Source organism: Hyaena hyaena, unplaced genomic scaffold, assembly GCF_003009895.1.
Source record: "Hyaena hyaena isolate Hyena2069 unplaced genomic scaffold, ASM300989v1 scaffold_190, whole genome shotgun sequence".
In the NCBI taxonomy this organism is placed as follows: Eukaryota; Metazoa; Chordata; class Mammalia; order Carnivora; family Hyaenidae; genus Hyaena; species Hyaena hyaena.
Window position 1 is genome coordinate 2597850 of NW_024080822.1, and position 24220 is coordinate 2622069.

Consider the following 24220-nt stretch of genomic DNA (forward strand, 5'->3'; position numbering starts at 1 on the left):
AACCTGGAAATCATCCTTGACTTTCCTCTTAAGGCCTGAACATCTGATCAATAATCAGATCCTATGCATTCTTACTCCTACATGGCTGCCAGTTGTCACTCACTCTACTCCAACCATCCCTGTCCTTACCACCACCAGATCTAACCATCTGTGGCAGTCTTTTAAATGTTTTTTTAAGCAGATCTTCACCAGTCTGTGCTGCTGCTTGGAATGGGTGTTCCCATCTCCACCCCCATCTTTCCTTTGGAATTGTTAATATTCACACCTACTTATCCTTCACATCTCAGCTTAAGTATTATTTCTTCAGAGAGGATCTCAATTCAGAAGCCTAGGGAGATTCTAGTCCTTTCACTTAAGATCTTTTGTGGAATCTTCACAACAGCCCTATGAAATAGTAGATTTTTCCAGTTTTACAGAACAGTACAAAAGTACTGAGTGATTAGTTACATTGTGCAAAATCATATAGCGTAAATCTGCCCTTGCCTGCCTTTCTAAATGTTGTCTTCTTTAGTATCTTTCATTGTCATTAAATGTTTTGTTTGAACAGATGCTTAATATTCTGAATGGTAGTATTCTTTTTCATTTAAGTGACTTCTCATTGGTAACTATTTAAGTGGTTTCCAAAAAATAATTTTTTTTTGCTCTGATGAACAACAGTAAGTGGACAACATTGAACACTGAAGCTAAATTTTCACTGAACTTTGATTATTTCCTTCGAACAAATTTACAGAAGTAGAGTTGGGGCAAAGGGTATACCCTTTCAACAGGTTAGTTTGTGGAATTAATGAAAACAATCACCTTTTAACAAATTTTGAGGAGGGAGGGGCAACTGGGTGGCCAGTTGGTTAAGCGTTCAACTTCAGCTCATGTCATGATCCCACGCTTTGTGGATTCGAGCCCCGCGTCAGGCTCTGTGCTAACAGCTGGGAGCTCGGAGCCTGGAGCCTGTTTCAGATTCTGTGTCTCCCTCTCTCTCTGCCTCTCCCCTTCTTGCACTCTGTCTCTCCAAAATAAATAAATATTTTTTAAAAACTTAAAAATGTAAGGAAGGAATTGTAAAAAGAAAAATAGTAATGGTACATACTTCATGATATTCTGAGGATGAGAGTTAATACATGTCCAGTCACTTAGCATAGTGCCTTTTACATTTTAAGAGCGCAATAAATCTCAGTATCTATTCATTTATTTTAAAATAGGGTTCTTAATGTGTAGTATGGTTCTTCAGCCTGTTTGGGACCTATTTTGAGTATCTGAAGAAATCTTTGAAACCTCTTCATAGAGATTCCCCCTCAACCCCCACAAAATGATACCTGTCATTTATCATATGTCATCAACTCCTCAAAATTCAACATATAACCCATGTTAGGAACTACTGATGGAGCTTTGCACAGTGGCAGTATTGTAGCCAATGAGGTTTATCCAAGGTGCAATTATTACTAATTGAAAACTTTTCCCAATAGGAACTACTGATGGATTCCATATCACAAGGGCTATTTCCCTTTATGAGTTGCAAGCGTTTTCCTATGCCATTAAATATTCTTCTAAAGCATATAGATTCTTCATGACTGTATAGTATTCATAATTATTTATTTAACCAATCTCCTGCTGTTAACATTCAGTTTAACATCCTTAGACCTGGACCTTTGTATGCTCTGCAGATTTCTTTAGACTAAATTTCTAAATGCACACTCTTTAGGCCAAGAATGTGAGTATAAGGCTTGATTCTTATTGACGCATTGCCCTATGAAGAGTCCTATAGTTCGTATTCCCAGCATTATGATGTATCAGTTTTCTCTCATTGTCTTGACCAGCACTGTCATATTAGATTCATTGTTCTTGTCGTATTCTTAAACTAGTTCCTTACCATTGATGTTTTCATGTCATTCTTAAACCCATTGTTAAGACTATAATTTAGAAATTATATCTTAAATCATTGGTCCTCAACCTTTTTACATTAGAATCACTGGCATAGAGGAGCTGTTAAATATCCCTGTGCCTAGACCATTCCCAGATTTAATCAGAATCGCTGAGGCTGCAGCCCAGGTCTGAGTATTTTAAGCTCCTCAGGTGCTTTCAGTGTGGAACAAAGATTGAGCACTCCTGATATAGAATTTAGGGTATTTTGTTTTTCTGCATAAAACAATTAACTCATGAAATAACTTGAAGAATCAAGGTTAATGCCTTCACCCAATCTCAGGTACAGTCTCATTTGTATGAGGATGAGTTTGTTTTGTTTTACTGTGGAATTTTGGTTCTGTTTGTTTTAGGTGGTTTCAGAGACTATGGATATACTCTTCAGAATACGAGGAGGCCTTGATCTAGCTTTTCAGCTAGTCCCTGCTAACGGTAGGTCTGACAAAACAAAACAAAAACCTCTCCTTTTTATTATAAAATTGATGATGAAATATACTGGGATTCTCTTCATTTTGCAAACGAAACTGAGAGATAGGATGAATAAACTAAAATCATATGGTTAGCAAGTTGTATAAATTGGACTTAAACTTAGGGATTGTGTTCCAGCACCACCACTAGCCCACAAGGCTCCTCTGGGCAAATGAGGAAAAGCTGTCCCCTCACTTCACTGCCCACTGGCAGAAAATTGTCACAATAAATATAAAGATAAATGAGCACAATGTAAATGAGGCACCCACATTTGTGCATTGCAGACTTTCGCCTATATGTAACCCTGAGTCTCCAGAGCCCACTCTCTTCAGGGTTATATTGTTTGGGAATGGTACAAGAAGTCTGTGGGAGAAAACTCAGCAGAGTTTGTATAAAGCAAATTCTAGGATGCCTTCCTGTTTCTGATTTGGGCTAAGGCCACAAACAGAGGTAAAGCATATCAGAGGAGGAAGATGAGGAGTTGTGTTTGAGATGTGTTTCATATGAGATGCCAGAGTATATCAAGTGCAGATTCCTGGCAGGCATTTGGTAATTCGATTCTGAAACTTAAGGGAGAGTGGTCAGGACTAGAGATAGAGAATATCTCTGAAGGATGATAATTAACACCACGATAATAAATAAAATCACTCATGAAAAGTACGAGCAGTGGTGTCAGAAGCCACAGAGAAGTACAGAAAGATAAGGAATGAAAAGTGCCAGGTTCCTTGAAGGAGATCGCTAGCTGGCCATCGTTTCCATGGAAATAGGAAGGAAAAGAAAGAAGAATGTTCTTTCTGACTCATCCCTTTATGCTAAAAAATTGTTCTCAGTCTTGGTCCACCTTCTAATCCCCACTCCCATATGAATGAAAGTAAGTCTCTGGGACAGAGAATTGGGTATTACTAAGCTTTCTCGGTGTTTCTAATGTGCCATCAAGATGAGAACCATTTTACAAAGAGTAATTCAAACTCATTTTCAGGCTGATCTTATCAGTAAAGTGTACTTGTTCCCTAATATGTTACTTGTGTGGTTAAAGCCTTGTATTTCACAACTCCATATAACTTGATGATACATTTTGCTATGAAAGTATACTTAATCCATTAGTCAATAAGGTATAAAAATGTAATTTCAGGGGCGCCTGGGTGGCTTAGTCGGTTAAGCATCCGACTTTTGCTTAGGTCATGATCTCGCGGTTCGTGGGTTCGAGCCCCGCGTCGGGCTCTGTGCTGACTGCCAGCTCAGAGCCTGGAGCCTATTTCAGAGTCTGTGTCTCCCTCTCTCTCTCTGACCCTCCCCTGCTCATGCTGTCTCTCTCTCTCTCTCCCCTAGAAATAAATAAAAATATTTAAAAAAAAATTAAAAATGTAATTTCAAATAAACAAGGATTGTAGATAATTTTTACCTAGTAATTAATATATTTGAGCTTGTCTTCTGATTTATTATATTCCTACTGTATCAAAGTCTTTCAAACACTCAATAAAGAGAATCATTAATGAGAAAATATAGAAGAAAGAAGTGCTCAACTTTAAAGACATAACAATTTTTTTTAGATTACTTTGCCTCATGGTCCTTCAAGAATAAACAGAAGATAATCCAGGAACTAAGTTTGTCTTTTGTAGTGCAGCTGAAAATCTTTAAATGCAGCTTTCTGAAACAGATCAAGATGTCTTAAAATCTGACTTGTTATAAGTAATCTTTTCTCTACCACAACCCCAAGGTATTTATTTATCAAGATATCAGTGTAATATTTAAATAAATATTTTAATCACAAGGTTAAATAGGTTTAGGATTCAAGAGTAGCAAGCTAATGGGGCGCCTGGGTGGCTTAGTCGGTTAAGCGTCCGACTTTCGCTTAGGTCATGATCTCGCGGTTCGTGGGTTCGAGCCCCGCGTCGGGCTCTGTGCTGACTGCCGGCTCAGAGCCTGGAGCCTATTTCAGTCTGTGACTCCCTCTCTCTCTGACCCTCCCCTGCTCACGCTGTCTCTCTCTCTCTCCTAGAAATAAAATAAAAAATATTAAAAAAAAAAAAAAGTAGCAAGCTAAGACAAGTAAATATTATCTTCTTTAAATATGTCTTCTTGAACCATAAAAATGTTTTACATATTCATAACACAAAAATTGTGTTAAATTAAAAGGAAGTCCCTGAAAAATAAAGTCTAAATAAATATCAAGTTAAGGACACATTATACAGAAAAAAACTGTGACTTTAGAATACAGTACTTTGGTTGTACAGTGTTAGTGGGATATAGTCCAAAGAGAAGAAATTTGTTTCATTCAACAGTTTTACTGCTATAAGTTATGTGGTATTTTGAAGGTAATTGGAATCCTCCTACATTGCTGGTGGGAATATAAAATGGTGCAGCTCCTTTGGAAATAGTTTGGCAGGTCTTTGAAAAGTTAAACATAGAGTTAACCCTATGACCTAGCGATTCTCCTCCTAGGTGATCACCTAAGAGAGTTGGAAACATATGCACACAATAACTTGCACACAAATGTTCAAAGCATTAGTCATGATAGCCAGAGAGCAAAGAGACAACCCAAATGTGTTTCCGCTTTGAATGGATAACCGAACTGTGTTGTATCCATACAAGGGAATATTATTCAGCCATAAAAAGAAGTGAAGTACTGATTTATGCTACAATATACGGGGTGAAAGGCAGACATGAACACATGACGTATCACCCCCATTTATGGGAAGTATCCAGAATAGGCCAATCTCTAGAGACAAAATGTAGATCCGTGGGGATCATGGGTAAGTGCAGGGGGAATGGGGAATGAGTGCTGTTAAGTATAGGGTTCTTTTGGAGTGATGACAGTGTTCTGGAATTAGATAGTGATGGTTGTAAAACCTTGTCCCTGTGCTAAAAGCAACTGAGTTGTACACATTGAAAGGATGGATTTTGTGATCCCTGACTTTTATCTCAATTTTTCAAAAAGAAAGGCAAAATGATTTTTTTATGACTGAGTCTGGGGAACGTTCTTTGGGAGTCAGTTTTACTCTGCTCTGCTTTTGTGTGTTTCGAACCATTCGTGTTGAAAAGTTTAAAATTCGTCTTAATAACTTCTATTTATATTCTTTTAATTTAGAAATATTTATCAAGAAAGCACTAAAACATGTGCTGAGTGACCTGTCAACCAAGCTTTCTTCAAACGCACTTGTGTTCAAACTTTGCCACAGTTCAGTGTACATATGGCCTAACAGTGACCTGAACACCGTCCCAGGAGAGCTGGCCGACAGCTCTGCTTGTAAGACCGTAATGCGCTTTATTCAGTGAGTATGTTTGAAAATTGCTAGAAATGTTTTCGGAACATCATTTCATATTATAAACATCTTTGTGTATTTAAAAATTTAGCTTTGAACAGGAAGAAGATACAAAACGAAAATTTATGAGAAAGAGAGACAAAAAGTTACCAGACATGGTAAGCAAATCACCCATCTTCTTAGTGTTAAAAATATATCCTTGAATTTGGAGTGGAGTCAGATTTTAGAGATTATTTAATCCAACTCTGTTATTTTTCACAGATCAGATTATTGTGGTGCAGAAAGAGTAAATGACTTTCCAGAGGTCATATTTCTGCTTTCCGTGTCTAAACTTTTGTTCCATATTAATACATATCTTAAAAGGTTTTTTCGATGCTTTCTTTGCTCCCACAAAAAATATACAGCCCAAATAGGTTTACAAATTACATAAAAATAAATAAGAAGGAATCATTCTGAAACATGATAATGACACATTATGCAGTGTTATTGAGTACTTGCCATGTGCCAGACTTGGCAAATACTGGACATGAAAAATGGAGCTCCTCCAAGGGAGGAAGTTGTATAAAGTTCATATGACTGCAGTTATTTTTCTAGGCTGTTACGGGAAAATAGGATGACATGAGGTTAGAGAGGTGGGCAGGGGCCACTTCAGAATAAGCTGAACTAAACTTACAGCTATGATAATGGAGAGAAAGGAGTGGGGACAAGAGATATTTAGGTGATGAAATGGACTATACTGGGAAACGAATTGGATATGGGATGATCAGTTTCTTGCTTAGCAAAGATGGATGAAGGGCGGGGACATGAGGTCAATTTTGGTCATGTTGTTTGAGACACCAATGAGATGTCTTCATGAGCTGTTAGATTTGCAAATGCGGAATGTACAAAAAAACTGGGCTATAGATCAAATGATTTGAGATTACCAGTAGTTGGAGCTTGACACTTTGAGGAGTACGGTTGAGTTATTTTGTAGAGTGCCCATCAGTTGAGGTGTGTTAGGCTTCTTCATGATTAGATTCATGTGGTACAGGGGAGCCTGGGTGGCTCAGTCGGTTAAGCGTCTGACTTCGGCTTAGGTCATGATCTCACAGTTCATGGGTTCAAGCCCCACATCGGGCTCTGTGCTGACAGCTCAGAGCCTGGAGCCTGCTTCAGATTCTGTGTTTCCCTCTTCTCTGCTCCTATCCCACTTACACTCTTATCTCTCAAAAATAAATAAACATTAAAAAAAAATTTTTTTTTGAAGATTCAGGTGGTACACTGTTGGTAAGAATATCGCAGAGGTAATGTCCTGTCCTCCTCAGTACATCATATTAAAGAGTCTTCTCCTGGTATTGTTGTTAACTCTGATCACTTAATGTAGTGTCTGCTGGTTTTCTTCTCTGGGAGTACACTATTTTTTCCCTTATACGTAGTTAAGTGAGGCTTACTTTATGTATCCTATGAGGCTGTATTTATGTATCCTATTCTTCACCAAAGTTTTACTCAACACCTCCAGTAGGAACTGGTAATTTTTACCTGAATCCAGCATTAATCTGATGGTTGCAAAGTGGTGATTTTTCTATCATTTCCTTCCACATTTATTAGATGAAATTATACCATAATGAAGAGCTTTGCTTTTCTTTCTGTATTATAAACATGGAAGCATAGGTTCCTATTTTATGCAGTGAGTTACAGTCTGTTACTCTCATTAGTTATTTGGACGCTCACATTTTATAAGATTTGGCCAATGGAAGCTTCTTCAAGCTGGCTCCAGTGTCCTTTTGACATGGTATTTTTGAGTACTTCCTACTTCCTTCCACAAGGTGTTCTAGGCCAATCATGTACTGTCCCTGTTCCAGATTGGGAATCAGCCATTTCTCCAAGGAGCATGCACGTGTGTACACACTCACTATACACACACACACACACACACACACAAAATACATTCATATTTACCTATGTAAATCATATTTGTATTTCCAATTCTACTCCCACCTCGCACAGCTCATAAATTTTTGTCAGCGAGAAACCTGGCTTCCAGTATCCTCAGTGTTTTGCCAGATTTGTTCAAAACAGAAAACGTTTTCAGAGTTGATATTTTATACCACTGTCAAAATCCAGCCTACCAAGGTGTGCCTGGGTGGCTCAGTCGGTTGAGTGTCTGACCGGCTCAGGTCATGATCTCACCGCTTGTGGGTTCAAGCCCCACATCGGGCTTAGTGCTGACAGCTCAGAACCTGGAGCTGCTTCAGATGCTGTGTCTCCTCCTCTCTCTGCCCCTCCCATGCTCATGCTCTGTCTCTGTTTCTCAATAATAAATAAATGTTAACAACAACAAAAAAATTTTTTTAAAAATCAAATCTACCAATAGAGTTCAGTATTTGTTTATAGTTCTCTATGTCTTTAGACAGGGGTGTATAGTTGTAATATATGTTTAAAAGTTCCTTTGGTATCTTGTTCGTTTGATTTTTTTTTTTTTTACTTTAAGTCTTTACAAAAGTAGAGAGGATACTATATGAATACTGGTGAGCCTCTGCCAGCTTCAGTGTTTATCAATGCACACACACAAATGTTTTTTAAAAAATGTGTATCAACACATAATCAGTCCGATTTCTTCATCCCCACTCACTCTCCACCTCCCCTCAGATTATTTTGAAGCAGAGCAGAAATTATTTTAAAGATAAGATTTATGCTTTTATGTATTCATTTTTTAAATGTTTATTCATTTTGAGAGAGAGAGAGAGAGAACACAGGGGAGGGACAGACAGGGAGAGATAGAATCTCTGGCCTGTTCTGTACTAAGCGCAGACGAGACCTTGACCTGAGCCAAAATCAAGAGTTAATTAACTCCTGACACCCCTCAGATATGTGCTTTTAAATAATTTACTGTCATACAGCTTTATATGGTCCTTAAAAAGTCCTTTAACTTGCTCTTAATATTTAATGTGCAATGTGCTATAAGTTGACTGTTACTGTTTATCTTTATAGCATCAGATAGTAAATATAGATCTTATGCTGGAAATGTCAACCTCTCTGGGAGCCGTAACCCCCATCATTGAAAGAGAAAGTGGGGGGCACCACTACGTTAGTATGATTTTGCCCGTTGATGTGGTTCTGTCTGTTGCTCCGGAAGAAACCTGGGGAAAGTAAGTATTTTGTCCTATCACTGCATTTGAGTGAGCACTCCTCCCCAAAGTAATCAGAGCCCGTTTTTAAATATCATATAGGAATGTGCAGGATTGTTGTTACTTTTACTGTGATTTCTTCCTTGTTTATTATTAAACTGAGACATCTAGGAAGTAAGTGTTTATTTAGAGGATGTAGGGTAGTGTACGAAACCTATAGGGTTTTCTCTTTCACTACATACAGGAAATACACAGTTTACTTCACTTTGCATAATTTAGACTTCCTTTCATAAACCCGGTCCAATCAATTTGTTTTTACCATATTTGGGATATGTTTACTCTCCACTCTCATTTATCATAGCCATTATGACTTTCGTTAATGCACTTGAATATTTCTCCCCACAGAGTTCGTAAACTTCTAGTTGATGCAATTCATAATCAGCTGACTGATATGGAAAAGTGCATTTTGAAATATATGAAAGGAACATCTATTGTGGTCCCTGAACCGCTGCACTTTTTATTGCCAGGGGAAAAACATCTTAAAACAATTTCATATCCATCAGGAATCCCAGATGGTCAGCTGCAGGCCTATAGAAAGGTAAAACCAATTCATCTATTCTTAGAGAAAACAGGACCATCACTCATTTCATATTTACTTAAACATTTCTAATAAATGGAAATTATTTTGTGATTTAATAGGAAAAGTGTGGAAGCAGACTGTTATTTTTACATGTTATGTAATTCCTGTTCACATAGAACTTTTTTTTTTTTTTTTTAACGTTATTTATTTCTGAGAGAGAGAGACAGCATGAGAAGGGGAGGGTTAGAAAGAAAGGGAGACACAGAATCTGAAATAGGCTCCAGGCTCTGAGCTGCCAGCACAGAGCCCGACACGGGGCTCGAACCCATGAACTGTGAGATCATGACCTGAGCCAAAGTCGGCCGCCCAACCGACTGAGCCACCCAGGCACCCCCACATAGAACTTTTTAAAAAGTGGTATTAATGAAAAAACATTATGCTAAACCATATGTAACATTTTGATCTTATACATTCAAGTGTGGTTCATATGTTCTGTGAAATTTTTCCATAACCAAGTACAGAAATGAAGAGATACTTACATGCCTGGAACCTCTGCTGAGTGTTTATAAATTCCTTTTCCCTTCTGTTACTTTCAGATTTGTGAAAGAGATAAGATTCCAGCTAGGGAAGAAAAGTTAGGATATATACTGATTTTGATTAGGATTTATAGTAATAGTCCATCCCCCACGTCCCACAGTTATTTGGGTTTCATTAGTGATATTTTGAAGAAAACATGATCACCATTAAAAGAAGTGAGATTGATGAAATGACTGGTTTTGGAATGCATATTTTTGATGTCTAGTCTTGCCTGGCACCCTGGGAAGAGGTATAATCCTGTACCCTCTGCGTCCTCTGTAAGTGTTACTGGTATAGTTGACCTGCAGAGGTACCACGTGACCCCATTCAAACTGCGAGATGCATAGGAGATACAAAAAGGAAAATGTCAGGTTTTACAAAGTCACTGTCACGTTTTTATACAGTGGGGGAAATTTTGCATTTTAAACATGTCTGTGTATTTTAATTTTGACACCATATTGGTTGGTTTCCTACCACCCAATTTCTACCTCATAATTTAATCACCACCCCTTGTATTTGTGAAGTACTCTTAAGCATGATTCTCCAAAATACTGTCATATAATTCTATTATTGTTAATTAGAATTTACTCATTTACAAGGCTGTTTCAAAACCAGTGTTTAGCCCAGATGTGTTTTAACAGACTGTGTTATAAGAAATAATTAATTTGAAAATATCTTTTCTCACTCTGACAAATTACATCTGGCCCTTGAACAACAATGGGTTTGAACTGCGAGGATCTGCTCATACACAGATTATCTTTTTAGTAAATACAGTCCAGCACTGTAAATGTATTTTCTCTTCGTTACGATTTCCTTAATAACATTTTCTTTTCTGTACCTTACTTTATTGTAAGAATGCAGTATATTAATCATTAATGTGTTTATATTATCATTAAGGCTTCTGTCAACAGTGGCTATTCAGTTTTTGAGGGGTCAGTGTCTCTAATCCCCGCATTGTTCGAGGGTCAACTGCATTTTCATTTTTTCTCCGTTCCTTCCAGTTTATACCCATATCCATAGATAACATAAATAACTCTCATTTGGTTTTAGTTTGTTATATTATTATTAATCTATACATTATTATATTAGTTTAGTGAATTATGTGTGTTTGATAACTTTTATAGCCAATATATAGTTAGTTTTGTTTTATATCTTTAGCTTGAATTTGTTTACTGATAAGAAATCTAAAGTTATTTAACTTTTTTCTCTTCTTTTCTATTGATTCTGATTTCATTTAGGAGTTACATGACCTCTTCAATCTGCCTCACGACAGACCTTATTTCAGAAGGTCTAATGCTTATCACTTTCCAGATGAACCATACAAAGATGGTTACATTAGAAATCCACACACTTATCTCAGTCCACCTAACATAGAGACTGGTATGGTGAGTTTAATAATTATTTATAAGTCACCTGATCATCAGTGTCTGTGGTGGGGTTTTTTTGTTTGTATCCAGTGAAGTTATAAGGATTGATTCGTAATGTATATATATCATCTCTAAAACAAAATTTACTACCCGTTTCTTTTAATAATCATTGCTTAAGATAGTAGTAATTCACAGTAGTCTAAAAAGGTCAGGAATAGATAATATGTACCACATTTTCCCTACTTCTCCAATTTATTTCAAGGCTTGTCCCATTTATTCCATCTATTTTCATTCTGCACCTGAGAAATCACGCTAAGGAGAGAGCGGACTCTCCCCAGGGCACACCGCAGCAGGAGTCGGGAAGGCCCTGCAGCTGTTTCCTGTGCGGCATGTACCTGGTAGCGGGTGGTGGGTCCTCACCAACGGCAGCACAAGTGGGAGTGGATTGGTGGAGCGCGGGGAGGGTTCCTCTGAGGGTGTGAGCAGGTCAGTGAGAAAGGGTCTCAGGGCACACACCGCCCCCCCCCAAGAACAGGAATGTTTGCGCAGCTGGCCTCCTAGAACCTCGCAGCCCTGTGACTGGCAGCCACCGGTCTCAGGCCCCTGCTGCCCCTGGTGCCATTTCTGCTGCTTTCAGTGGGAATGCTTCGATCCTCATCGGCCTGCTTTCCTCAGCCTCCGTTTCCTCATCGTTTCAGCCTGTGTGTAGTTGTTCCCTGCCCTTCTCAGAGCTGCTCACTGCCCACATCCCCACTGCCTGCTCCACTCTGCACCTCTCCACTCAGGCCACCGAAAGAGGAAACTTAATTTTCTATCATGTCATGGTCTTTATTCAGTATGTGCTTTGTAAGGAAATCTTAAGAATTAAAAATGAATACATGCTACAGTGTCTACCTAGAGGACTTAGGGGACCAATTTTAGTCCTGGCCATCAGTGCACTTGGACAGCAGGTCCAGGCTGCCAAGAGCTGTGGACAGACCAGCCTCCCACAGAGAAAGACCCTGGTGGGGCACTTAGCGTCCCATGTGGACAGACGAGTCTTTAGTCAGCACATCAATGATATCAAATTAATTCATTTATTTTGCTCATGTGAGAAGAAATCTTGAGAGACCTACTCCTGGTTAAAAATCTTGCTGTCACAGTCATAGAGTCACCAGATAGAAATATATCAACATAACTCTTGATGGGTTTCCAGTAGATTATTATATAAATGTCTTCTCTCAGACCATATTTGGAACTCCTCTAGGTAGCATAGGTATTCTGTATCAAAGATTCGTTTTTAATTTTTAATAGTTCCTTACAAAGTACCCAGACACTCAAAAGGTACCAAATAAATGCTGATTGTTTTGACAGTGAAATGGGTTTATTATTTCTATTATAGAGATATAAGAAGCATTTCCATATTTTTAAACATTATTATACGATATTTGGTACATACATAAACATTATATGTAAATTGTAAAGCATAGTAAGGAAATGAATACGCAGAGCTTGCCGCCCAATTTAAGAACGAGAACGTCACCAGCCTGATGTGTGTTCCTTTGTTTTTCCCTCTTCTGCCCCCGCACAGCCTGAGAGGAACTCCGTTTATCCTGAGTTGTGTTTGTATCACTCACTTCCTTTTTTTTTTTTAATAATTTCACCATATATGTGTATATTCCCTCAACACCATAGCTTATGGTTCTGCTGATTTTGAGTTTATAAAAACTGACCCATTCTGTATTCTACAACCCACTCTTCTACTCAGTATCACGTATCTAAGAGTTAGCCATGGTATCACATCTAACTGTGGTTCGCTTGCCTTTATTGCCATATAATAAGCCTTTGTAGGATTCTGTCCAGGATTTTTGCTGTGTAAACAGCCTCGGTATGAACATTCCTGTACATGTCTCTTGTATGTGCAACAGCTGTCAACATTTTGCTGTGTTTCCTTCACTTCTCCTTCCCCCTTGAGGTATTTCAGAGAAAATTACAGACAACGTGGCATTTACCTCTAGATAATTCAGCACAAAGATTTGCATTCTTGGGATAGACCTACTTTGGCTATGATTCTTTATTACTTTTTGTTCTCTGCTGGATATCATTTGCTAACATTTTAAGATTTTTGCATCTGTGTTCATGAATGAGATTGGCTTCTAATTGTCTTTCCTCACATTGTTCTGGTTTCTTTTTTGTGTCAGAAGCACACTGGGTCACTGAAAGAGTTGGAGAGTGTTGTTCTTTTTTTAATTTTCTAGAGGAGTTTCTATAAAATTGGCATGATCTTTTTGTGATCATCTGAGGAAACTTACCTGTAAAATAATCTGTGCTTAGCATTGTCTTTGTGGGAACAATTTTAATAAAGTTTAATTTTATTAATGGTTATGGGATATTTTTCATTTTTCCAAGTTCTGTTTACCTAGGCTTTAGTCTCCTCCATAGTTGGGACATTTTCTTTTCATTCTTTATATCATTTTTATGCCTTTTTTTTAACTTTTGGCTTTGTCAACTCCCTTTATTATAAGTTCTGTTTCATTAATTTTTGCTCTCTACTTTCTTCGATTTGTTGTTTTTCTTCTAACTTCTTACTTGGACACTGTGTGTGTTATTAATCTTACTTTCTGCTTTAAGGTTTTAAATTTCAAGCAAAGCACTGTTTTCACAGGTTTAATTTGAAATATTTTCATTTTATTCACTTTTAAGCATCTTTACACCTCTAATACAATTCTTCTTTAATCCACGTGTTATTTCAAAGTGTTTTTTTAACATCCAAATTTATTAGAGTGTATTTGTCTCTGTAGATATGTATGTATTTTTATGGACTCTTTTGCCTACTGGTTAGAAACAATTTTTATGTGCTGAAGGTTCTGAAATTTATTGAGACATATTCATTTCAGGGATCCTATAAAAACCACAAAGTTGGTGGCTTAAAACTACAAAAAAAAAAAAGTATTCTCTCGCTTGTGGAGGCCACAGGTCCGAAATCCATATCAGTAGGCTGAAATTAAGGTGTCTGCAAGTCATGCCACCTCTGGAGAGTGGAGATGGAGAATCCATCCCTGCCTCGCCCAGCATCTGGTGACTGCATCGCTCCCATTGGCCTCTGGTCACACTGCCTTCTCTCCTCCTGTGTTAGATTTCCTTCTCCGCTCCCTTACAAGGATACTTGTGGCTGCATTTAGGGCCCATCTTGATAGTCCAGGAAGATCTGCCGTATGTTAAGGTCCTTGATTTAATCACATCTACACAGACCTCCCCTGACCTTTTTTTCTTTTGTTTTGTTTTGGGTTTTTTTTTTGTTTGGTTTTGTTTTGACTATATAAGGTAGCATTCACAGGTTCCAGAGATTAGAAGATAGATATCATTTGAGGACCATTTATCAGCCTACCATAATGTTCTAGTTATAAATTTTCTGTGTGTGCTTAAGGAGTCTATATTTGCCCGTGCCTCTTCTTACCTAATTAAAACAAAACAAAACAGTACAAAACGATAGTACCAGTTTGTGGGGAGAAAAAACATGTATTCCTTTTAACTTTTCTTAATGTTTACTTTTTGAGAGAGAGCATGAGCAGGGTAGGGGCAGAGAGAGAGGGAGACACAGCATCTAAAGCAGGTTCCAGGCTCTCAGCTGTAGCACAGAGCCTGACGCAGGGCTTGGACTCACGAACCGTGATATCATGACATGAGCCGAAATTGGACCCTCAACCAACTAAGCTACCCAGCTGCTTAGTACAGCTAACTGTTATACTACAAGAAATAAGTTATATGATCTTGGCATTTATGTAAAGATTTTTAAAAAGTTTTTAATGTTTATTTTATTTTTTTAGAGAGAGAGCATGAGCAGGGGAGGAGCAAAGGGAGACACAGCATCTGAGCTGTCAGCACAGAGCCCAACATGGGGTCCTAATTCACAGACTCTGAGATCATGACCTGAACCTAAGTTGCTACCTAACCGACTGAGCCACCTAGGTTCCCCTATTTAAATAGCATACCTGGGTTGTAATCAATGGCAGGTTTACAAAATTGAGAAGAAACATTCTTCACATGTCCCGTTATGTTCCCCCTTTGTTCATTCATTTATTCCTTTCTTCCTTCCTTGTTTATTCAACAAATATTTACTATTAACCATTAACCAAGCTGGAGAAGCTTAGGCCCAGAAATAAATAAGACACGGTACTTGCCCTTATTGAACTCACATATTAGTGTCGTTAGACAGAGACTTAAAAATAAGTAATGGGTCAAGTAATGCTTTGAAAGAAAAAAAAAAAAAAAAGGAGAGAGAGCGACAGCCAGGGCAGGAGGTGGGTGCTGAGGGAGTAAGCATGCCGTGCTCAGGTTGGATGATCACAAAGGCCTCTGACATTTGAGCAAGAGACCTAGGTGAAGTAAGGGTGCAGAGCTACAAAACTATTTGAGAAAAGAGTATTGCAGGCAGGGAGAACCATAAGGCTCTGAGATCGGATTTCCCCTGGCATATCTGAACCTATATCTGAACCAAAAACAGAGCAAGCAATAGGGGAAAGCCGTACAAGATGAAACTACCAGAGGGTGGGACTTGCCAGGCCTGACAGCCTATGCTAAGGACTCTGGACATTTAATGGAAAGCCAGGAGGGTATAATGTTCAACTGTAGCTCTCTGAGGGCATTTTATAAGGAACTACAGTAACAGTCAAGCTCTGAGAACAGTAAACTTGGCTTGGGTGTACGCATAGCATATGTGCATCTATCTTAAGTTGATATGTTCCTCTCTTTCTTCTTTTTGTACAGATTTATGTGGTCCAGGGCACGTACGGTTATCATCACTACATGCAAGACCGGACAGATGACAATGGCTGGGGCTGCGCTTACCGATCTCTGCAGACCATCTGCTCTTGGTTCAAACACCAGGGCTACACAGAGAGACCCATTCCGACACACAGAGAAATTCAGCAGGTACAGAACATGCCATTTAAAATTATAGTCAATTGTACATTTCATTAGCCCTTAATGTACTATTAACAATTATTATTAACTCATGCTACGGACTTATTTCTGTTTTGAAGGAAAAAACATATACTCATAATCAGGAAAAAAGGTCCTAAATAGGGTTTGGGGTTTTTTGACGTCTTTATTTTGAGAGACAGAGACAGAGTGGGAGTGGGAGAGGGGAAGAGAGAGAGGGAGACACGGAATCTGAAGCACCCTCCAGGGTCTGAGCTGGCTGTCATCACAGAGCCCGACACGGGGCTTGAACCCACAGACTGTGAGATCATGACCTGAGCTGAAGTTGGACGCTTAACCAACTGAGCCACCCAGGCGCCCCCTAAATAGGGTTTTTAAAAAGGTCCTAAATAGGATTTTTAATAGCTGTCTTGTGTATGGGTTTTTTTGTATTTTTAAACGCATAAAGGCTCTAGTTGATGCCGGGGACAAACCAGCATCATTTGTTGGATCACGGCAGTGGATTGGATCTATCGAGGTGCAACTGGTATTGAACCAACTGATTGGAATAACATCAAAAATCCTGTTTGTCAGGTGAGGACACCAAAAAATTAGTGAAATCATTTCAAACCAAGATTGTCATTTTATTAAAACAATAAGAAAATTGTATCTTTTTCTCCTTTCTCTTCTTCCACATCCTTTCTCCCCTCCATGTTGTCTCATTCCTTTACTAATCCCATTTTTTTAAACCCTGAACATTTTTTGGTTATTTTCTAGAAGACTTTGAGTTGATGAGTAAACTTCAGGAATATATACTTGTATGGTCAAGACTTGATTTTAGCCTAGGAGAGGAAAACTTGGAAATATGTCAACTTTGACTGGAGTTACAGAAAATCAAGTTTTTTTATCCTCAAGTCTTTAAAAAGTCTTCAGAGGAGAAAATCAGATGTTGACCTATGACTGCCCTTTTTATGTAACTCCTGCTCTTTTTCTTCTTAAGATGTCAATAAACTAATGAGTCCAAATAATATATTCATTTTTTCCAGTACAGTTTAACCATAATTCTAGCATTAAAATATGAGCAAATATTAATTAAATAAGATTGGTTTCTGAGACCATAACTAGCTTACTCCTTATTTATGAGCTTATGTTTTATTTTTTTCTTCAGTTGATTTATTTTGATAGAGACTGGGAGCATAAGCCAGGGGAAGGGCAAAGAGAGACGGAGAATTCCAAGCAGGTCCACGCAGTGAGCACAGAACCTGATACAGGGCCTGAACTCACAAAACCATGAGATCATGACCTGAGCTAAAATCAAGAGTCGGAAGCTCAACCGGCTAAGCCACCCAGTCGCCCCTTTGAGCTTATGTTTTAAATACATTCTCTGTTACAACAACCTCAATCGAAGCAGTAACATCATCCTTTTTCTGTGCATGTGCCGTTGTCCAAGTTCATCTGATTTCACACTTGCAGTTTGGATTGGCTCTGGAAACCACCACTAACAAATAAATGATAGACTAAGTAGAGAAGCATATGGTGCTTAAAAAGTGAGCGTTTTAGCACCTTAAAACTTTATGCATTCCTTACTAAGAAAGAGCAGGATTAGTACCACCTGGCACATCCAATCTAAAAAATAATCTCCCTTCATCTGGCCATCTTTCTCTTTTCTCAAAAATACAAATTGTATAGGACATTGAAATAGTCCCTAAATAGTACTTGAAAACATTTTGCAGTTTTCACATTGGCCTCACAGATAATGTCTATTTTAGTCCCAAATCTCCTGTTAGGTAGACAGGCAGGGGTGTTTGGTCCCAATTTAAAGATAAGGAAATGCAGACTGAGTCTGAGGGCAAGAAGACAAGAACCCAGGACTTAAAACTAATTCATCTAAAATTAAATCCATCCATAAGAGCCCACTGGGCATCAAGGTGACCACTTTCACCACCACCCCCCTCCCCGTTAAAAATCCAGACCCTTCTTTATGCAGTTCCAGAAGCAAAGGAACAGGGTCTCCTTGCTGCTTTTGTAGCATTTTTAGTGGCCTTAAATATTTTGTCAGGTATGGTGCTTTAAATTGCTCTCACGTCAGTTCCCTACCACTTAATTTTATTTAAATTTATATATGTTTTTTGTTCAGTAACCGAAAAAAAGAAAACAACAAGGTAGAAAACATTGGCTCCCAAACTCCTTATTTGACCTTAGTGTGAGAAATTGTTCACCTGATAGGAAATTGTTTCTTCCCAGCCAAGGTTCTGAAATGGCCTCTCAAGGACGGGAGCTAGCTAATCATTTCCAGAGCGAAGGAACTCCAGTAATGATCGGTAAGGTGTTTTGGACATCTTGGGCTCTTTTGGTAGAGTGGAGAGTATGTAAAATGTATTATTAATATAAACAATGTCACATAAAATCGGTCATTTTTAAACCTTTTTAAATTAGCATTTATACCGTATATACTGACCTCTAGATATTTATTTTTCAATTTCCAAGGTGGGAAGAAAGATTAAAAAAAAAAAAAGATTATAATAACCAGAAGTAAAGGTTAAGAAGAGAAGTGACAACTGTGCTGAAATATTTAAAGAGTTGAGAGCAGTAGAGAAAAGAGGCCATGGTCACTCACTTGAGCCTCATAAGTCATGTTGCTACCACTAAGTAGGCTGGCTGTGTGACATTGTACAGATCGCTTCACCTCTCTGGGATTTATTTGTCAGGAGGATTAGATGAGTCGATCTAAAGATTGATGATTCTGTGAGGAACAAGGCCTGCTCTGTGATGACAGAAGGCAAGCTAAGACTGCTGTGGAAGATACGCAGACAGACTGATTTCAGCGGAATATCAGAGAGCCGCGAGTGGGTAGGGGGGCTCCGGGCGTACGCAGCATTGCCCGTTGCGCTGAGCTGTCACCGGGGGGGACTAACTCTGGCCGGAGGACTTTAGACCCTGCGTAGCTCTTTCTAAATCCAGTATCGGTAATGCCATGGGTGGGGCAGTGGAATATAAACCTTATGTGATTATAAGTATGGTTGTATCTTCTTTGTCTTTAAAGATACAATTTTATCTCCTCAGTATATTTGACATCGCCTGTGGTCTTTTATCATATAGGCTAGACCATTTTAATGTGGGATTAGATCCACCGATAGGCAAGATGGTCCTTTGAAATTGAAATTGAATAGAAAGTTGAGATTCTTACATGCCCTCTCACAGTTCATACTTCCCTTGTTACAGGGGGAGGAGTTCTGGCACACACAATACTCGGAGTGGCATGGAATGAAATTACGGGGCAGATAAAATTTCTGATTTTAGATCCACATTATACAGGTGCTGAAGATCTGCAAGTTATTTTGGAAAAGGTAAGTATCTGTTTAACAGAAATTAAGATACAAGGCAAAGAACCTGGAACCAAAAAACAGCAAACTAGCCATTATCAGAAAGACTCTAAACCGAAGGCACTGACGACACTCTAAGGAGGTATTCTGGGGCTGTGAGGAGTATGCGTCTTGGTAGGGAGAACAAGAGGAAACTAACGTGAATTGCAAAGAAAGAACTTTAGGTTAGAGTTATGAACACTTTCTTAATTATTAAACTTAATAATGGAACACACAGCTCATCACTATATTCCTTTGGGGATGTTCCAGCTTTGCTGTAAACAAATGTAGTGAAATAGGAGAGTGAATTAAATACCTTTATATTTGTATTATTAACCAGAAATAAACTAAAACAGTATGTTGGACATTGTAGAGGCTTGACTACTTTTAACTTATTTACATATAACTTAATCTCATTCTGTAAAAGATTAGAATTTGAGACAAAATTCCAGAGTATTCATTGATACTTAAAATATCAGTTAAAGGAAGGATAAGCTTAATTTATAGGCAACTAACCCACACATGTGAAAACTCATACTAAAACTCAAGAAGTCAAGTATCATAAGACATAATTAACTTGAATTTTAACTACCATATTCTTTGCTGATTTTCTTAAAATTACAGGTTGCATACAACCTTTTCAGCCATAAGCCAATGAATACATCCTACTGTTACCCAGTACCCTTCATTTTTATCATGTCACTAAGTCAACAGCAACATGAATGAAAAGGTTTCTCTGAACTATGAATTTGTGATTTAATTAGATCATTTTCTTATGTAAAAAGCTTTAATTAGGGGGGTTATAAGTAATATCTCACAGTTCTATATTTAAAAACTCTAGGGACGCCTTGGTCGGGTAAGTGTCCAGCATTGGCTCAGGTCATGATCTAACAGTTCGTGAGGTTGAGCCCCTGATCGGGCTCCACAGTGACAGTGACAGCCTGCTTGGGATTCTCTCCCTCCGTCTTTTCCTGCCTGCCCCCTGCTTGCTTTCTCAAAATAAATAAATACGCTTTTTAAAAAAAGAATATTAAAAATCAACTCTATCATTTGCAACTATCTTTTCCCATTCCGTTGGTTGCCTATTAATTTTCTGGGTTGTTTCCTTGGCTGTGCAGAAGCTTTTAATCTTGATGAGGTCCCAACAGTTTATTTTTACACTGTTGGTGGGAATGTAAACGGGTACAGCCCCTCTGGAAAACAGTGTGGAGGTTCCTCAGGAAACTAACAATAGAACTCCTCTATGACCCACCAATAGCACTGCTAGGAATTTACCCAAGGGATACAGAAATGCTGAGGCATAGGAGCACGTGTACCCCAATGTTCATAGCAGCACTCTCCACAATAGCTAAAACATGGAAAGAGCCTAAGTGTCCATCAACAGATGAATGGATCAAGAAGATGTGGTTTATCTATACCATGGAATACTACATGGCAATGAGAAACAATGAAATCTGGCCATGTGTAGCTACATGGATGGACCTTGAGGGTGTTATGCTGAGCGAAATAAGTCAGGCAGAGAAGGACAAATATCATATGTGTGCACGTATAGGAGGACTAGGAGGAACTTAACAGAGGACCAATCGGGAGAAGAAGGGGGGAAATGGTGGGGGAAAGGTAGAGAGGCAAACCATGAGAGACTCTTGAATGCTGACAAAAACTGAGAACTGATGGATGTGGGGGGGAGGGGGGGAGGGGCATGGAGGAGGGCACTTGTGGGGATGAGCACTGGGTGTTATGTGGAAACTAATTTGACAATAAACTATTTGTAAAAAATAAAAAAAATTAAAAAAAATCAACTCTAGAATTTGCTTATATTTTACCTTTTTTATATATTAATTTTTAAATTTTATTTAAATCCAAGTTAGTTAACGTAAGTGTAATAATGGTTTCAGGAATAGAACTTCATGATTCATCACTTACATATAATACCCAGTGCTTGTCACAAGTGCCCTAATGCCCCTCGCCCATTTAGCCCATCCCCCACACAATACCCCTCCAGCAACCCTCAGTTTATTCTCTGTATTTAAGAGTCTCTTGTGGTTCTTAAGTACAGAGAACAAACTGAGAGTTGATGAGGGGAGGGGTGGTGGGGAGGGGAAAATGGGTGATGGGCATTGAGGAGGGCACTTGTTGGGATGAGCACTTGCTGTTGTATGTAAGCAGTGAATCATGGGAATCTACTCCTGAAACCAAGAGCACACTGTATACACTACGTTAGCTAACTTGACAATAAATTATATTTAAAAAGAGTCTCTTACGTTTTGCCTCCCAGTTTTAATCTTATTTTTCCTTCCTTTCCCCTATGTTCATCTGCTGTTTCTTAAATTCCACATATAAGTGAAATCATATGATATTTGTCTTTCTCTGATTTATTTAGCTTAGAATAATACACTTTAGTTCCATCCACATTGTTGCAAATGGCAAGATTCCATTCTTTCTGATTGCTGAGTAATATTCCATTGTGTATATATACCATATCTTCTTTATCCATTCAGCAGCTGATGAACATTTGGGCTCTTCCCATAATTTGACTATTGTTCATACTGCTGCTGTAAACATTGGGGTGCATGTGCCCCTTTGAAACGGCACTCATGTATCCCTTGGATAAATACCTAGTAGTGCAATTGCTGGATCATAGGGTAGTTCTATTTTTATTTTTTTGTGGAATCTCCATACTGTTCTGCAGAATGGCGGCTCCAGTTTGCATTCCCTCCAGCAGTGCAAAAGCGTTCACCTTTCTCCGCATCCTCACCAATATCTGCTGTTTCCTGAGTTGTTATTTTTAGCCATTTGGACAGGTCTGAGGTGGTATCTCATTGTGGTTTTACTTTGTATTTCCCTGATGATGAGTGACATTGAGCATCTTTTTCATGTGTCTGTTGGCCATCTGGATGTCTTCTTTGGAAAAGTGTCTTTGTCTTTTGCTCATTTCTTCACTGGATTATTTGGTTTTTGGGTGTTGAGTTTGGTAAGTTCTTTATAGATTTGGCATACTAACCCTTTATCAATATGTCATTTGAAAATATCTTCTCTCATTCCATCGGTTGCCTTTTAGTTTTGTTGATTGTTTCCTTTGCTGTGCAGAAGCTTTTTATCTTGATGAGGTCCCAGTAGTTCATTTTTGCTTTTGTTTACCTTGCCCCCAGAGACATGTCTAGTAAGAAATTGCTGCTGCTGAGGTCAAAGAGGTTTTTGCCTGCTTTCTACTCAAGGATGTTAAAGGATTCCTGTCTTACATTTAGGTCTGTCATCCATTTTGAGTTTATTTTTGTGTATGGTGTAAGGAAGTGGTCCAGGTTCATTCTTCTGCATGTCACTGTCCAGTCTTCCCAGCACAATTTGCTGTATTACACAATTGGGATTGTGGTGCCTCCAGCTTTGGTTTTCTTTTTCATCATTATTTTGGCTATTCAGGGTCATTTCTGGTTCCATACAAATTTTAGAATTGTTCGTTCTAGCTCTGGGAAGAATGCTGGTATATGTTGGTAGGGATTCCATTGAATGTACAGATTTCTTTGGGTAGTCTAGATATTTTAACAATATTTATTCTTCCAACCCATGAGCATGTAATGTTTTTCCATTTCTTTGTATCTTCTTCAATATCTTTCATAACCTTTCTAGGTTTATTCCTAGGTATTTCATGGTTTTCAGTACAATTGTAAATGGGATTGATTTCCTTGTTTTCTCTTTCTGCTGTTTCATTATTGGTGTATAAAAATACCACAGATTTGATTTTATATTGTGACTTCGCTGAATTCATGGATCAGTTCTAGCAGTTTTTTGGTGGAGGCTTCCAGTTTTTCCATGTAGAGTATCATGTCATCTGTGAAGAGTGAAAGTTTGACTTCTTTCTTGACAATATGGATGCCTTTTATTCTGTTTTCCTGTCTTGATTGCTAAGGCTCGGACTTCCAACACTATTTTGAACAGCGGTGGTGAGAGTGTACATCCTGTCATGTTCTGACCTTATGGAACAGCTCTTAATTTTTCCTCATTTAGGATGATATTAGCTCTGGGTCTTTCATATATGGCCTTTATGAGCTTGAGGTAGTAGTTCCTTCTATCCCTGCTTTGTTGGGGGATTTTGTCAAGAAAGGATGCTGTATTTTGTCAAATGCTTTTTCTGCATCTATTGAGACTATCATGTGGTTCTTATCCTTTCTTTTATTAATGTGATGTATCACATTGATTGAAATGCAGATATTGAGCCACCCCTGCAGCCCAGGATTAAATCCCACTTGATTGTGGTGAATAATTCTTTTAATGTATTGTTGGATTTGGTTTACTAGTATCTTATGGGGAATTTTTCCATCCATGTTCATCAGGGAGATTGGTCTGTAATTCCCCTTTTAGTGGGGGCTTGCGTCTTAGAATCAAGGTAATGCTGGTCTCAGAATGAATTTGGAAGTTTTCCTTCCATTTCTGTTTTTTGGAACTGCTTCAAAAGAATAGGTTTTAACTCTTCTTTAAATGTTTGCTAGAATTTCCCTGGGAAGCCATCCAGCTGTGGACTCTTGTTTGTTGCGAGATTTTTGATTATTGATTCAATTTCTTTACTGGTTATGGGTCTGTTGCTATTTCTTCCTGTTCCAGTTTTGGTAGTTTATATGTTCCTAGGAATTTGTCCATTTCTTCGAGATTGCCCAAGTGGTTGGCATAAAATTGCTCATAATATTCTATT

The 24220-nt window shown here is 38.4% G+C and overlaps 1 protein-coding gene and 1 pseudogene across 1 annotated transcript in view; both read left to right on the forward strand.

Annotated features, from left to right (window-relative positions):
* UFSP2 (UFM1 specific peptidase 2) overlaps positions 1-24220 on the forward strand; it is a 31440-nt gene that overhangs the window by 1186 nt on the left and 6034 nt on the right. Inside the window, exons 2-11 of the mRNA XM_039241197.1 lie at positions 2268-2346; positions 5471-5654; positions 5737-5803; positions 8616-8773; positions 9158-9350; positions 11147-11293; positions 16022-16186; positions 16644-16768; positions 18419-18495; positions 19397-19521. Coding sequence (XP_039097128.1) covers positions 2268-2346; positions 5471-5654; positions 5737-5803; positions 8616-8773; positions 9158-9350; positions 11147-11293; positions 16022-16186; positions 16644-16768; positions 18419-18495; positions 19397-19521 — 1320 coding nt within the window. The remainder of the gene's footprint in view (positions 1-2267; positions 2347-5470; positions 5655-5736; positions 5804-8615; positions 8774-9157; positions 9351-11146; positions 11294-16021; positions 16187-16643; positions 16769-18418; positions 18496-19396; positions 19522-24220) is intronic.
* Positions 1380-1558, forward strand: LOC120237801 (annotated as a pseudogene).